The sequence below is a fragment of the Temnothorax curvispinosus genome, unplaced genomic scaffold (genome assembly GCF_003070985.1).
Source record: "Temnothorax curvispinosus isolate PA1 unplaced genomic scaffold, ASM307098v1 QBEX01009552.1, whole genome shotgun sequence".
Classification (NCBI taxonomy): domain Eukaryota; kingdom Metazoa; phylum Arthropoda; class Insecta; order Hymenoptera; family Formicidae; genus Temnothorax; species Temnothorax curvispinosus.
Window position 1 is genome coordinate 366,263 of NW_020219332.1, and position 16,248 is coordinate 382,510.

The following is a 16,248-nucleotide window of genomic DNA, read 5'->3' on the forward strand; positions in this document are numbered from 1 at the left end:
ATCTTCTCACCTGGTAAGGATAATGGCTGAGATTGGTTTTGCTGAGTGTGACGTTCAAGATAACCATAGGACTGACGCAGACTAGGAAGAGGATGCTGGTGCTACCTAAGAGCAGGATGAGCCTCCGTTCTTCGGCGAAAGTTCTGGGATCCTCGTCGCTGCTGACGGTTCTCGATAAGGTCATTCTCCGACGTCGCTCGCAGGACCTTCTGTACACTATCATTATTCTCAGATTGAATCCGGCGAGGAGGATCGTTGGCGCCACTTTAAAAACAACTTCTAACACCACCTTGTACACCTGAAATACATGTTCGCGATCACGAAGGGCCCGTAAAATTAGAATTTGAGGTTAAATACGATGGTAAACCATTTTAAGCTCGCACACACAAATACAATATAACTAAATAACGCTGTGAATGTTCCAGAAATCCTGACCTGCTTTATTTAAATGTCAGATCTCATTTTGGATATCAGATACTTTTGTGAATTTAGACGAATGGCGCACGTTCTACATATACAATAACTAGTATTAATAATGTTTCAAATAATTGATAAATGAACAGACAAATTAATAACGTTACATTCGGTTATTTTCGACTTTAAAGTATTATTTCGAAATTGTTGTTAGAAGAGAAGGGTAACTTCGCAAGCAGAAAAAGAAATATGGATTACCTGATAGTACCACGAGTCGAGAAACGACTGATTGTCTCTCCTCTGGTAGATTAGAGGACCGCCGGGTTCCAGCAGGCAGGTCGTAATTTCACCTCGAAATACGCTCGGCAGATAAACGAGAAATGTAACCAAAGGGATGAGCACCACTGTTAGGTGAGGTGGTCCGCAGAGTGGTCGCGTGTGTCCGGGATGACAGACGCTTACGTAACGCTCCACTGTCAATGCCAGAAGCATCATTACTCCAACCCCTATGCATACAATTAACCCCTATATCTCTCGAATATAGTGCTATGTCGAGTCGGCCTTAAAAGCTCTCCTCGTCACGTAGGCACCTGTGCGTTTTCACACACACAATAGCTATTACAGTGTCAATCAAAAAATTTTCGCAACACATTTCGCATCATCTACAAAATGGTTTAACGCTTTCTTTCTTTTCGCGCCCTATTTTTTTTAAATTTTTTTTTGTACCGGCATTAGAGCGAATTTCTAATCGCTATAATCGCTGTAACTTATAAGAGTTGCAAGATACGGGAAAGCAAAAGTTTTCCGCCGCGAGCGAGAATTCCCGTAACGAGCGATCTTCTGTTTCTTTCACGAGCGATGCGGAAAGCACGGATAATGCAGATGAATTTATTCTCTCCTCCGTCCCGAGGATCAGTTGTTTCCGCGAGAATAGTGTTAATGAAAGATAAAAAATGCGAGTGAGCGAGAGAAAGAGAAAAAGACAGAGAGAGAGAGAGAGAGAGAGAGAAAATGAGAGAGGAAGTTCATTAGACTATTCGCAGGCGCAATTTTGCAGTACGTTCCGCGGGATTTTCGTCGATAGCGAAATTCAGCGTACCCAGGCAGCCGTTCCCAAGAAAGAGCTCGAGGTGAGCATGGTAGAAGGCCTGGAGCCAGCTGTTCCATCCCCCAGTCTCCTTGTGGATGAGCACCCGCAACGCGAAAGGAATGCAGAAAAGAATTGCGAGGAGCGCCGCCGCGGAGTAACCTGCAACAAAAAAAAGGAGCCGAGCTCGTAGTTAAGGAGGATGATCGGACAGGGAAAAATGAGAGCGGAGGCCCCGAGACCGAGTTAACTTGATTTCATAAACCCGGAACACAGCGGCCGAGTGTTGCGCACGATTCATTTAATCATTCTCGCAACTTCTTTAAATATTCTGTCACCGCGGTAGAATTTTTCATTCCGCCTCCACGGAAGCCGTCGCGTAGAACGACGGAAATAGGATTAAATCACTCTTCGGGATCTATTACGGGATCCCTCTGAATGTTCTTAGCCATTTCTACCGTTTTATATACTCTTCGCGCATTTGATATCCGCCAGTTCCTAGCCCGTTATGCGTTCCTGGTCACGTAAAATGTTAACGCTTTCATCGTAATTCTCCGTTCTCTTAGCCAAATGTCACTTGTAAAATAGCATACGTTTCGCTCAATCGTTATTCAACCGTTAGCGTCACACAAACGCGCAGTAGTTTTATTTCCCGCACGTATCACTCTCAAATTAAAACTTCATCGATATCTCGTGAATTCAGACAATCGAAACGGGATACGCACTTTTTGCCAATTTTCATTGATTTCCTGTTTTCGTACGGTCGACCGCGCCGCTAGTTGCTCCTCGTCTCCTGTTACGGGCTTTTACCGTCCATTGAGACCAATTAACGCTCGTATTTACCGTTTCGTTCCGCGGTATTTCCTGAGCGCAATTAAATGTCGACGTCTCCTTCTCCTGCCTCGTACAACGCAAATTGCAGAGAAAATTGCTCACATACGAATACAAATGTGATGAAAGAAAGTTTCCTCGGATACATTAACAAACATTTTGTTGTTTAAAATAGTTGTTTGATGTATAAAATTGACAAAACTTCTAGTAAATTATTATTTCATAATTAATAATTAAATACATGTATAAAAAAAATGTATAAGCGTTATTTCGGTTTAATGTAGATCAGTAATTATTTCTGAATTATCTTCAACCAATGTATACGGACGAATGAACTCCAACCAAGGCAGTTTTATCAACCCTCGCTTTGTCGTACCGACCCTCGGGCTTTCAGCTGCCGATAAGCTCGACGAGCTTGCTGGTAACGCACGTTCCTGTGGTCGATGATAACCGAGCGGTGGATAGGAAGGGTGGTTTCAACCCCTCCAGTCGTTACCTCAGTTACCAACCGACCTACATTTCGCGTTCTGCAGCCATCTCATAGAGAGCCTCCCCTAAACACTTTGTCCGTAGAACGGCACACTTTAATTGCGAGAGAAAAGTTCTCCCTCGGTCTTCTCTTCTTCCCTAAAGTTTATTAAAGCATGCGGTACACGCTCATTGGAGTATGAAAGTCCGCGCAAGAATCGCCCGGAAATTGGCTAATGCCGCGCGAATGAAAGTCGAGTTTTCCGCTCGGCTACGCGACGCGTAGCCCGTGGAAGCTCGTAAAACTTTTACGTCGGAGCCGTCGCATTAAAACGAAATTGCATCTTTCCATTTAAATTACGATTTCTTGCCGTCCGTCAGTAACAGTCACGAAGAACCCAGCTAGGTTTCATTGGGTTTCACGATCTCCTCGCGAATCGGCGAGTGGGTAGAGTCTAGTACCTCCAGGATCTTTCCCTTGCTTTCGTCATTTTCTTCAAATTACTTTCTTGATGCGTGAACGAAACTCTACCCGTAAGTAAACACGTGTGTACAAATACGATGTCAAGCACCGCATCCACTTTGGCAAAACAGGGACGAGTACTTAATTAAAATTACGCAATCCAGATAACGTTACGACATTAGTTTTTTATATAATGTCATTTATTTATCGATAAATTAAATTTGGGGAAAGTGGTATATAATAAGTTGCTGCATTCTCTCTTGATTGAAATTGAAGTAATAGAATTTTTAAAATTGAGAAATTATACGCATTATAATTATTGTCCTGTAGTTTATACTCTGGACCTTTTGCGTGCGCGAAGCTTATTTTCTTTTTTTCATTGTATTAATGTAATAATGCGATGTAACCTAATGTAATAAGCTATCGTAATAAGCCTTGAAAGTATCATTATTTATCCTTTGTTATGTGGGACGCGCGAACAGAGTTACGAAATTGAACTTATGCGGAAAATGATATATAAGTCGTTACGTTCTCTCTTGATTGAAATTGAAGTAACAGAAATACTTTCAAAATCGAGAAATTACGTAATAATTGTTGCTTCAGTTTATACGTTCTGAACCTCTCGCAAGCGCGAAGTTTCTTTTATCGCATTAATATAATAATGTAATAAGGTAATGTGCAATAGCTAATGTAATAAGCTGTCGTAATAAGCCTTAAAATCATCATGGACTTATCCTTTGTTACGTGCGAAGAATAGAGTCGCCAGTCCAACGAGACATCCGTTTGACAAATGAATTTGAAACTGCGTAAGACGAGAGGAACAGCATCTCAAAGTGACCGTCGCGCCTCAATTACCGGAAACCACCGCGGCTGGTCCGTGCTTTCCATTTTTCTGGAAGGCGACGGGCGGACGTCGGTGGGCGTCGATGCTCGTTACGCACGCAGACACTGCGACTGGATTAATGTGTCAGTGACCTGTTTTCGGGCCACGGTTCGTTTACTAAACCCTATCACGTTGATTGGCCGATTCCCCCATTTTGGCACTTCCTTATTTGTCCACCGAAAACTGACTAACGAGAAAAGGGGATGAAAGAGGTGACAGATCCATAAAGTTTCAATTGATAAAGCCGTTGAACAGAAATAAATCTTAGGACGCACATTTAGTTCATTTGGCACAGACATCTGTCTATCGCGTGCGACACGAAGGTCGAGAAACTCTCACGAAATACGCCGATCTTTTTTTTCCCGAAACAGCTGTCATGTATTAGATCATTGATTTACGTGCTGCAAAACATGGCTAAAACTTTTTTCCCTTTTTCTTCGCGTCTAATGGAAGTGCTAGCAACGCATTATCGTTTGACACATTTTACGAGCGTCTTGAGTGCTTCGTAGAGATTCAATGGTAATAATATCCATATTAATCGGATCATCGAACAAATTGAAATATTTAAACTTCGCAAATAATACGAGGTCTGACAATAAAATTCACGAACTCGTCACGGTACAATTGCTACATATCTTATTACTGATTATCACTGTGATCCTCTTCAAAGTAGTCCCTTTGGGAAGCTACACACCGATGCCAGCGTCTCGTTCATCCTTCAAAGCAGTTTTGGAACCGTGAAATGGCCCCTGCCATCGGGTTACTTTTAATTATTATCATTAACGTCATTAAACCGCGTTCCTTTCAATGTTTCCTTTATCTTTAGAAATAAAAAAGGGTCACACGGAGCCAGAATCGATGTAACTTTTTATTTTCAAAAATAAAAAAAACATTGAAAAGAACGCACTTCTTTATGACGTTAATGACATTAATTAAGAGTAACACGACGGCACCTTTGAAGGCCATTTTACAACAACAGTTCCAAAACTGCTTCAAAGGATGGACAAGGCGCTGGCATCAGTGTGTAGCTTCCCAAAGGGACTACTTGGGGATATAGTGATAAGCAATAATGTATCAATTGTACCATGACGTGTTCGCAAATTTTATTGTCAGACCTCGTACACGATCGATCCATTCGATTACATAAATGCTGATAGGTAACTGTATTTTTTCAATGAAGTTTCGAAAGATATAAAATTTCAATTTAATTCATTTCACGTTAATTACCTTCAATAAAGCGAAGCGAATATTGATGAACGAATATTTCTATGCAATTAATGTCGTTTCGTTCAATAATGTTACATTCAAATTACGTACAAATTGCTGAAATTCTTACAGCTGACAAATACCATGTCGCGCAGTACAAAACGCTGCATCGTTGTCACGTCTGAAGTTAATATTTTGCATCCACCCTGCATCCGAGCGAGTGCGTGTGTGCCGACAAATATACAGGAATAGTGAAGAAAAATGTCGCGATGTCTCGCCGGGCGACGTTGTCGCCCGGCATCCCGCGACGACATTTTACAAATCGCGTCCTCCCGGGCATGTTTAATTTATCGAAATCCTGAGGGAGAAGCCAGCTGTAACGTCCATTTGTCAACATCTCCGCGGCGTAACTACGACGTCGCGCACCTGAACGGATACTTTAACTCCATAAAAGCGGCTGTTTTCGCGCAGATCGTTAATTGCGTCATTTATTTATGTCGAAAGTGCTACGGTACACGCGTGCTCGAATGATTCGCGATCGGTCGGGGTAGGCGAGTTTCAAAAATGGGATAAGGCGGCTTATCATATTGGTGAGCCTGCCGACATCACCGGCCGGATGTTATCTATAGAATATCAATGTCCTGCGATCGAAATAATATAAGAAAGAAAAAACATTTTCTCAGATAAATGACAGCGACATGACATTCATCCAGATGTTATTCCCAGATGAAGGCTAAGACTGGATCCCATATCTTCTTCGAATCGAGGCCTAAACATAATTGTTCTAAACAAATTTATCTGATCACAATTTGTACGAATTAATGTAGAGATATTTCATTTTATTGACTCATGTTAAAATTGGGTATAGCATTTATAAAAAATAATGGATGTTTGATCCGAGGCAGCGCGGTAGAAGTCAGACTTTGAATTTAGCGGAGCGTTTTTTTCCTACAGTTTACGATACGTCTCGCTGTACTCACCACGCCTCCGCGCCGGTGTTCACACCACCTGTTGAAAAACGCACGTAATACGAAGTTCCCATTACTTCTGCAGACGCCCGACGCGCCCCATATCTTATTCGTATCTCCGTCGAGTGCAGCCGCTGCATTTATTCTTGAGTTAATAAACTGCTCTAAGTGGATATCCCCGAACAATAGTTATTAGACACTCCGGGATCTTTGTTAATATTGTCTTGGATTTAAATTTCGTTACGGTATAATAGAACGTTGTAATAATCGTGATCTGTTGTAAACGGGATGTAAACAAAAATTTATGACACTCTTCGCTGCGATCCGTAAAATTTATTAGCATAATAGATCGGGTAGATAAGATCTTTTGAAACGATATAGAGATTAACGTTGAAAGCTGGAGGTATATTAAGCTATCTAACTAAGCCAAATTATCAGAACAAAAAAAAATTTTATATAGAATTAATTTGCTAATTATTTGCCATTTTTTGCATAACAAATAATTTTGGTATTATTAACTTTTTGCTTTGACTTGTGTATGTTTTTTTTTATAATAGCTGGATAGAGCTTAATCTTAAGCTATCCAGCTCTTTGTAACTTTTTAATAGCTAGAGCAAAAAAATTACTTTTAAAAGCAAAAAATAGCAAATAATTAGAAAATTAATTCCATACAAAATTATTTGTGTTCTGATAATTTGGCTTAGATAGCTTAATATACGTGAAAGCAGGACAGTGACCCAGTCGTTGGAAATTCATAACGACTAGAAATGGTAGCGGGCGGAATGAGGGTGAGTGCTGCAATATTGCACACTCGGTAATAAACCATTCCGCAGTAATATCGTAGCGCAAGGGACAACGAAAAAAGAGCATTACCGATGTTCACGCCGAGATTCCCCGAGATTCACCACCGTCTCTTTAATCGCTGTTTACACCAGACGACACGGACAAAGTTAACGGATTAACGGGGGTACGTTAGCCTCCCCGAGATTCTCTTTTTGCAGACAGATAAATCGCATGTGTCTCGCGCAACGAACGAATTGCTATTTCGCGACGCGAAGATTCGCTCGGAGACGGATGCCGGCTCGCACGAAGCACGAATCAATCGGGAACGAATCGATCGATGGATCGCGACTGTTTAGAGATTCCAGCTCGTTGATCTCGGGAATTGCAAGCGTCCGCGGCGGCAGCGCGCGAAAAGGCGAACGTCGATCTCGCGTATATGTTGATATACGACTTTCGCGTACCGGACGTACGTGTACGTCGCGCGCGCGGAAAGATTTAATTCGCGTGTGTTCTCGACACGCATCTCCGGGGAAATAACGTCGAGAGTATTGCCGCGCATATCGCTCGATATTCCGAGCATTCGAAGGAATCGTCCTTAGATAGACGCGCGAGGGATTACAATAACTCTTTTCCTTCCCATCGCGCTCGTCTGTAGAAACGACATATCTGCCATGCAACGACTCGATGCTCGTATCCATTCGATTAAAATGTATGTACGAGACAATTGAGAAGACAATGGGAAGCTTTTAGAGATAGATTTTTCTGTTGGTTGGAATAACGCACGTAGGATTACAAGAAAGTTTTTTTTTTTAATTTTTTTGCACAAAACTACATAATTGATCCGCCCTCTGACGATGAGAGAGAAAAGATCGTTAACGAGTTGGCGCATTCGTGCGTCGGAGCGACCACTCGTAGGATTTAAGCCACGCTCGCTAGTCGACGGCCGGATATAGAAGTTTTAACTAGTCATTCGACATAACGAGGGGGTTATCTAAGAAGACGAGCCGCTTGCGCTCGGTTCGTTCGGTGCTCGGGAATTAACGACCGTTCTCCGTGCGTTTGCATACAAAGTGCATTCTCCGCTCCGCCGGCCCTCGTTATCCTTTTTACTGCGCGACGCCCCCCGGGGGAGCTCTCCGCGAATGCGAGGCCTTCCGCCGGGAATAGACTCCAGTGCGAAAGGAATTAAATCGTTATCCATATCCGGGATTCCGGGACGCCGCGCCGTCGACGCCGCTGCCTCTACCGCCGCCGCCGCTCCCCACGTTTACGACGCTCAATTTACTCCGTGTTACTGACGGGTACGCAGGTTTACAAGCCTCCCTTCGAAGTGAGATTCGTTTTATTGCATAGAGACGAAGTTTGATGAAATATTGTGTAGCATCGTTTGTCCCTTATTACTCATGAGGCAGGACAGGGCGCGAATAATGGTGCGGCTGGACGATATGACGCTAAGCTTGCGCCGGATGATGGATTTAACTTCGTGCGAACACTTTATCTTTATCTCTGGAACTTTCCTTTACCAGGAAGTAAAAATATCCCATGAAGTTTAGAATTAATCTAAATTTCTTGCAGCGCACCGTCGTTCATACGTGTGTTTCTTCCAGTAAAACAGCAAAAATTAGTTCTATTTTTTATGTTAAGAAATTGATTCCCAGAATCTTCCGGCGAATGACCACGTGCGAGTAATTGGCCAGCCACTAAACTGAGTTTACTCACCTCCGTTCTTCTCCGAATCGTAATTTCATGAAGTTACACGGCGTCAACGGTAAACTATGGGCGGTCTTATCAAAATAACTCGACCTCGACAGATATGCCTACGAGCTCGTGGCGAAAATATCGACCGGAAAGATCAGCAGCGAGCAAACTCATAGCCCCACGGTCGAGTCTCGTCCTCCCCCACGATCGTAAACATATACGCAAGTTAAGTTACGAGTCATTTCAGCCGTTCGCTATCTACTTCGACGAGAGTTCCGGCATTTCGGACGATCTTGTTTCCATGTGCATGAGTTCCAACGCCGGGTATGTCGCAAATTGCGATCGGCGTGGTCGTCCGCCATGAGAAAGCGGGAATTTTCGCGGAGCAAAAAGAATCGCGGCGGTAAGACGTGACAGCCGCGATTGAGCGCTTCACTATGTCGGGCGTCAGAAAAGTTGGGCGAACGTCAAGGCGGCACGACAAAACTTTCCCGGAAGATTAACCGTTGTCCTAAATCGCGCCCGGCAATCGGACACCGACGCCCGCCGTATATATCCGCCGTGAAATCTGTCTCTCCTCCTGGTCGTTATATCAAAAAATTAAACGACGTCAAGACGGATGTATACGTCGGCGAAGACGAATCTTGTCCTACGACAACGTGGCGCGAATTCTTTCGCTTCGGAAAAGTTGAACCGTATCCCGCGCCAAGAAAGATGTAGCGTACTTTTTAACAATGCGCTAATCCTCTTAGCATCAACTCGGATCGAATTAAAAAGTAGACGAGTGTAATCTCACGTCGGAAAACTTAGATCGCTTAAAATTGGAGAACGTATCTTTTCATCGTAACAGTTATATGTGAAAATTAATAATAGCCAACAATAGTTCCGTATTTTATTCTTTTTTTTATTCATGTATTCTGTGATTAATTCCTGAGCTGTAAACGATTGGAAATCAATTGAATTAAAAAAAAATACATTTGTTTTAATTTTACTGTTTGGGCGAAAAACGCACATTGTTTTCTGCCGCTTTAATCTTTCGAATCTTTCGAAGTAATTCCGCCAGTAATTTCCCTTCCGCGATCCGCGTAATGAGAGTGTAAATTCGCGAGCTTTCACGGGGTAAGTCTCTGTTAGTAAATAAACGTCGCGACCGACGGCTTGATGTGCGGTATACGCGCGGAAATAAGAAGACCCGCACGTGCAACTTGCGCGCAGTGGTTTCGCCGTGTACGTGAAAATGTATGGCATGTGGCTTGGAATGATGCGCCGTGGAACGTTAAGTGAAGCTATAATGGTCCCTCGGCGCAGTCTGCATGGTCTCGATTATCACACGGAGGCAATACATCGGGGACTGTAAAGACCGGAAACGTCCTGAATAGAGAGTACTCCGTATTCTCGCCGCACATTTAACGTTAAATATGTGCCATATCTGAATTTTGTTTGCCGCGCGTGACTTACGTCGATATCTGACCGAGAGTGAATCGAGCGTTCAGCGATAGAAATCGGGAAAGCAATGGGAATGCGTGTTCTCGTACGGCGAAGATTTCTCCATGTTTTACTCTTCGCGATAGGATTAAGATAATCTTTTTTTTTGTGCCGATCAATGCATGTCTGTGAACGTTAATGGATTTTCGATAGCGCGTCCCGCTTGGCAGCGTTTACATCCGCGAGGTCTCGCGGAGTGGATACGACGGAGCTGACGAAGGTAAAACATTCGTTTGTCCCTCGTAATCTCGAGTTGTCTTACCTTAAGACCGACCTTAAGATCGGGGCCACTGAATCTCCTTAGTCGCCGGCTGAAACGCGATGTCGCCGCCATGCAAATGCACGGCTTAAGCGTCGAATGACGCCGCTGCTGTTTAACCGCTTCCGGAAATGCTTCATCGTACTCGCGGGAGCAAGTATTACGTATTTTCTTTTAAAAGTGAATAAGTGTCCTCAAATAAATCGTCCCGCGATAACTGCGATTTCATCGTACGAGAGCGGCAAAAGGGTACGGCATTGAAACGGATTATCACTGCGAAAGTGGAGGAGAGAATAGAGGAAAAGTCAGAGAGAGAGACTCGTGAGAATTTTTCCAACCTCCTTATCGCCGTCGGACGATATGAGAATATGTTTGCGCAAAGGGTTTTTCCTAGATTCGTTTTTTAGCAAAAGTTGGGCGATAGGGGATGCACACTTTGCGCTGTTCGCATACAACGCGCGAGATATTTGACGAAGGAAAACCAAAGCCGTACTCACGTCTTTGATTTTCCTTGAAGATATAAAGGCGAGGTCAACGTGCGTTTTTTTGCAAGAAAAAAAAGAAGAAGAAACTTCGATGTTCCGTGCGAAAACTTTTGTATCAATATTAGGTTCTTCCGTGGCGCGAAGAAAAAGCGATCGCGACAGCGGCACGAAGTAAATTGAATTGTTAATTATTATCTTGCGCGGTAATGTCGGGGTGGGCATGAATATTTATGGGCTACAGGTAGTCTGCAGTTTCTTAATATATCGCCAGGCGCTATACTGAATCCTTAAATCCACGTCGACACCGCTGCGGGAGGCATTATGAATTTATGAATTTCGGATCGATTATTATTATCATTTCGCGGAGACGCAGCAGCGGCTGGCGTAATTCCGCGAGTGAGACGATACATATTCAGTAGAGATATTCTGTTCCCGATCGATTCTCGTTACCGTGCGTATTCGCGTAATTTATTCTTCTTATATTTCTTATCAAGAAGATGGGCGAAGAATGTTCTCGCTTCGATCCTAACACGATTGCACGATTGCACCTACGTATTCGAGAAGAGATGTGTTACTTCGGATCGAAGGGTGCGAGATAAGAGTGCTCGTCCACAGATTTCTCCCCGGTCAAATTGACTGTCCTGCTCGCGAACGGGCATCGTCAAAATGACACGCGGATTTCCAGGAGAGTGAATCGATCTCATCCATTCTGCGTTATTCAACGTCGAGCCACCTGTCCTATACGTGACTATTGGCAGCAGCCCCTCTCCTCCCCCCCGGATGCCAAGACGAACGTGGCCTTCTTCGCATATAAATTGCAAAATCTACTGCGATCTGGGATTCCGAAGAGCAGTTAAGATTTACTTTTTCAACCATTTTTTAATGTCGCTCGATTCCGAATGTATTATCCGTTAGTGAATCTGACGAATTATATGCGGGAAAAATGATGTTGTATTAACAGCAGTCTAATTGAAAATAATCTTGTTAATTTTATAACAGTATTTTATAACAGTATTAATGAAATAAATAGCATTTTATTAAAAAATGAAAAACTATATTGAATTAACAAAATTTTTTTAGACTGTTGTTAACTGTACTGTTAATAGATACATCTTTTTTTTATACGTGTGCGAAGACGCATTTGTATAATTTTACACACCCCATTTGATTTATTTTGTAATTTGATTAAGCAATGGGGTTTTTAGGTTTAAGTAGTTCTGGATATATTATTGTGTATTTTCTTTTTTATTTTTAAGATGTTATACAGAAGAAGATAATTTTATGCATAACGAGTTAAAGAATACGGCGAAGTTGTTTCTGACCCAAAAAAGTTTGCAATTTTTCTGGCGAAAGTACAGGAATCTTCTCATCCGTGATCGAATTATAGATATACTCACAGAGATGAATCCGCACTAAAATGCTGAGAGCTTTTTACGTGACAAATACTCCGCATTCATTACGATTCCTTAACTCGATTTACCAACTTCTTGTCCGATTATATTACGATGAAGAAGAACAGCTCGAAGTTTCTGATATTACCTTATCGGGCCGATCATCACTGGTGTATACGCGGAGGGGATTACGAAACGAGAGGTATCAGGTCTTGACCTACCTTTCGCGCGAAGTTAAACGTTGATCCTGCGAAAGTGAACGCATCATCCATCTTAACGTGACGATAGCAAATTACGAGGTAATTTTGCGACCGTCCTTCAACTTGTGGACTCGGCGCGAAACGCACCATAATTCGTGATGAAACGATTTCGAAATCAGCTGTCTCGATTGACATTTACATGAACTCTCGACTTCACGTATTTCCCATTCGGGCAAATTGATTGTTTCGATATAGTGACCGTTTGGAACGATTTCACAGTATCGATTTCGGCATCGAGTGCTATTTCGCGCGGCTCTCGCTCTCCCAGTTATTTAACGTGACGGTTAATACTCTCCGGCGAGAGCGCGGGCGACAATGCTCACGTGCGATCGTTAATATTCATAAAGCCTGAAGTAACCCGCGCGCCGTTATTCGGATCTGTAACACCGCTGCCCCTGTGTGGATTTAATAGATTTTCTCCGTGATAACCGAGCGAGAAATCTGCAGTAGGCAACGATTTTGCGCCACAACCAACAGGCCCCAGAAGTCAGAAGAGTTGTTCGAAGAATCAGGGGGAAGGGGGATTTCCTTTAATATTGATATTCATGAAATGTTTTTCCAAGGGAGAGTTGTCGACTGAGAGACGCAGGCACACGCAGTTCGATGGCTAAGCCTTATTTGTCCCCTCTGTTTCTCTTTGGTTTATCCGGCTTTATAAATGTTTACTGTGTCTCTCGAGATAACGTTCCCGATGCTCTTGTAATCACCGTGGCTCAGTAAAATATCTTTTCCGTTTTCGCGTAAAATCGTCACGCACGTCTCTGCCTAATTACTTTGCTGTAATTAGAACGCAATCTCGATATTTTTATAAAAGAAGATAGGAGGATCTCGATAAACTTTGGCCTTAGAGAAAACCTCACGGTACGCGAAATTGTTTGAGGTCGAGTGCCAACGTCACTGGGCGATTTATTTGGAATGTTCTAAATGGTAGAATTATAGAAGACTGAGAAAAAGGTAATAAAATGCGAAGAATAAAAAAAACGTTTTAGAAGAACATTAGAATTTTATTAAAGCGAGACTTCGTTCATTGACTAAATTAATCGGCGAGGAGATTATTATGCTTACTTTCGACATCGACGTAGTAATACCGTCAGTGCCGCTTTATTTCGTCTGCCTTTTCTTTCCAGACACGCGCAATCCCTCCGTTAAATTGCCATCGCTTACGTAAAAGTTAAAAGCAATAAGCCTGCTTCACGCGCGCGGTGACAAGGAGCCGAATCTCCGTTTCTCTTTTTCTTTCAACTCTCGTCGCATTGTTCGTGTAAACGAAGTTTCCTGGAGTGTCAAAAATACGATAAATCTGCACACGCGTGTGCGCGCAGGTGTTACATGTTAAAGGAATTACTTTGAGGCGGACATATACATGCTCTCTTCGTTTCGGATAATTCCTTTGATCAACGCTTGTAGGAAACCTGATTGTCTTCTCGGCGGGATAATCAAACTCAGATGGCCCTTTTTATCTCGTCCCTCGTTGTATCTCGATGTATCAAACATAGAACCGTCGGACAAATCACAAAGGATTTTTTCGAAGAAAACGAGAAAAATCCAGTTATTTTTGCTCAACAAAAGAACCATCATAGTTTGATTTTTTTTTGACTCACGCTACAACATTACAAATGAGTAACGCAAATTTCCAAGTAGAGAATTTTACCAGATAGCGTTAACAGGTGTCTTTTGTCTGTCAATAAATACTTGGAGAGAGGTTTCTTTATTTCTTTTACGTCGCTACGTCACGAGACATGCATTTTAACGCCTTTCCGCGTTCTCGGATTTCTAGATTTAGAACATTCCAAATAAATTGCCCGGTGATGTTGGCACTCGACCTCGAAATAATTTCGCGCGCCGCAAGGTTGCACCTCATCTGGCCTGTAGGCAGAGATGCGCTTTACTTATTGTTAGCCGCGACAACAATAGGCGCGGAAAACGAGAGGAGAAGCGAAGGCCAGCGGCGCGACGGCCGCTTACCCGCCGTGCGAGGCATTCGTAAACGAAGTGCAGCGGAATCGAAATAGGTCACGGCGGCGGAACTTGGAGAGAAAATGGTAACGGCGTATCGATAAAAGGTCGTGGCGCGATAAAACTACTTGGAAGTCGCGGAAGCCATGGCTCGTGCCGTTATTCAATCGTCTTTCGGCAACGTAGTTTAACGACGTCGTTCCGTATACGATCAGCGGATGTTTTCCCCGCTGTTACGGGATGTAAAATCTATGGTGGAGCCCGAGACGCGAGTGGATTCCCTCTGAGTCGCGATAGTGACGTGGATGTAATCGAAGATTATCTTTCGACGAGGGCTTTTCGCGGTTTTTTCGGGGCACGCCTCGAATCTCCATACACCCGCGAATTCTTCGGAATTTTGATAGCCCACGATTCGCACTACTTTCGGGCTCAAAGGCACGTAGCCCGTTGCAACCCGCGCCGCGCATCTCCTTATCCTGTCTGCCTGTATCCTCGTCCTCGCGCGACGAACACGTCGCTATTTACATACGCGTCGGTGCCAATGCACGTATATACGCGCGACGCTGCCGTGCACGGAGCGTAAAGACTCTCGTCTTTCTTTCCCCTCCTTCAACACGCCCGGGTGACGGCCGCCGCCGCCGCGCCGGTGCTCCACGCTCTGATATTTGACGCCGCCGGAATTTTGATGCTGCACTCCGGCCGCGCACAGGGATACGGACGCTAGTACATCACGCGCGCGTTCACTTATCTAACGGAATTGGCGCCGACTTATCCGGAATTCTAAAGACGACAGTGCAACACGTATGCGCATACGGATGACGCGAAAGCCATTATCTGTCATTTTGGTAGAATAGCGAAAATCGCTCCCTGCCCAATTTTCTGATATAGCGTTGATATATCCTATTTATCGCGCGATAAATCTCCCTGCAGGAAATGCCTCTGGCGAATTTCTGCAATTTCCGAAAGATTCTTATCCGACGGACGATCAACGCGTTTGATGAGTTTGCTCGAGGAAACGTTAGTCCTAAATAAATAAAGATAAGAAAAATAAATGTACCAACGTAAATAATTTATTTAGGATCTTCAACAATTGCTTTTGAAATCATTAATAAAAAGTTACTGTAATTAATAAAAGCACATTAGTAAAAGTTAGTAGCAATGTTAACGTTTTTTCAGCAAATAATTAGCGAAAATAGAAGTAAAATACAATGTAAATAAGAATGATTGACAGATGTCATTATTGATGGGAATGTTACGATAGTCAATAATTAAACATTTTTGTTCCTACTATTTTTATCTATAAATAAAATATTTTCCACCGTATCCAGAGGGTTCCATAAAATATACTTGAGTTCTATGTTCTTTATACAACAGTATAAGATAAACGATGAAAGACGAGTCGGATCTCGCGAGAGGCACGTCTCTTTGCGTATCTCCTTTGTGCGTAGGCGGATAATCTTGCGTATCTCCTTGCTTGGTAGCAAGATCAAGGGTAGTAGTGGACCAGTGGAAACTCAAATTACACCAGCGAGAGGGAATGAGATTTCAGGATTTTATTCCACCATTCCTATACGAAGTCGGATTGTATGCCACACATACAGAACGTCCCTT

The 16,248-nt window shown here is 43.1% G+C and overlaps 2 protein-coding genes across 2 annotated transcripts in view; one reads left to right on the top strand and one right to left on the bottom strand.

The window, feature by feature from the left end:
* The window catches only part of LOC112459148 (alpha-tocopherol transfer protein-like), a 105,434-nt gene that overhangs the window by 41,732 nt on the left and 47,454 nt on the right, over positions 1 to 16,248 (top strand). The window lies entirely within an intron of this gene.
* LOC112459147 (probable G-protein coupled receptor B0563.6) overlaps positions 1 to 16,248 on the bottom strand; it is a 38,130-nt gene that overhangs the window by 2,516 nt on the left and 19,366 nt on the right. The window contains exons 3-5 of the mRNA XM_025023129.1: positions 1,514 to 1,663; positions 673 to 920; positions 11 to 298 (exon numbers count right to left, since the gene is read on the bottom strand). Coding sequence (XP_024878897.1) covers positions 11 to 298; positions 673 to 920; positions 1,514 to 1,663 — 686 coding nt within the window. The remainder of the gene's footprint in view (positions 1 to 10; positions 299 to 672; positions 921 to 1,513; positions 1,664 to 16,248) is intronic.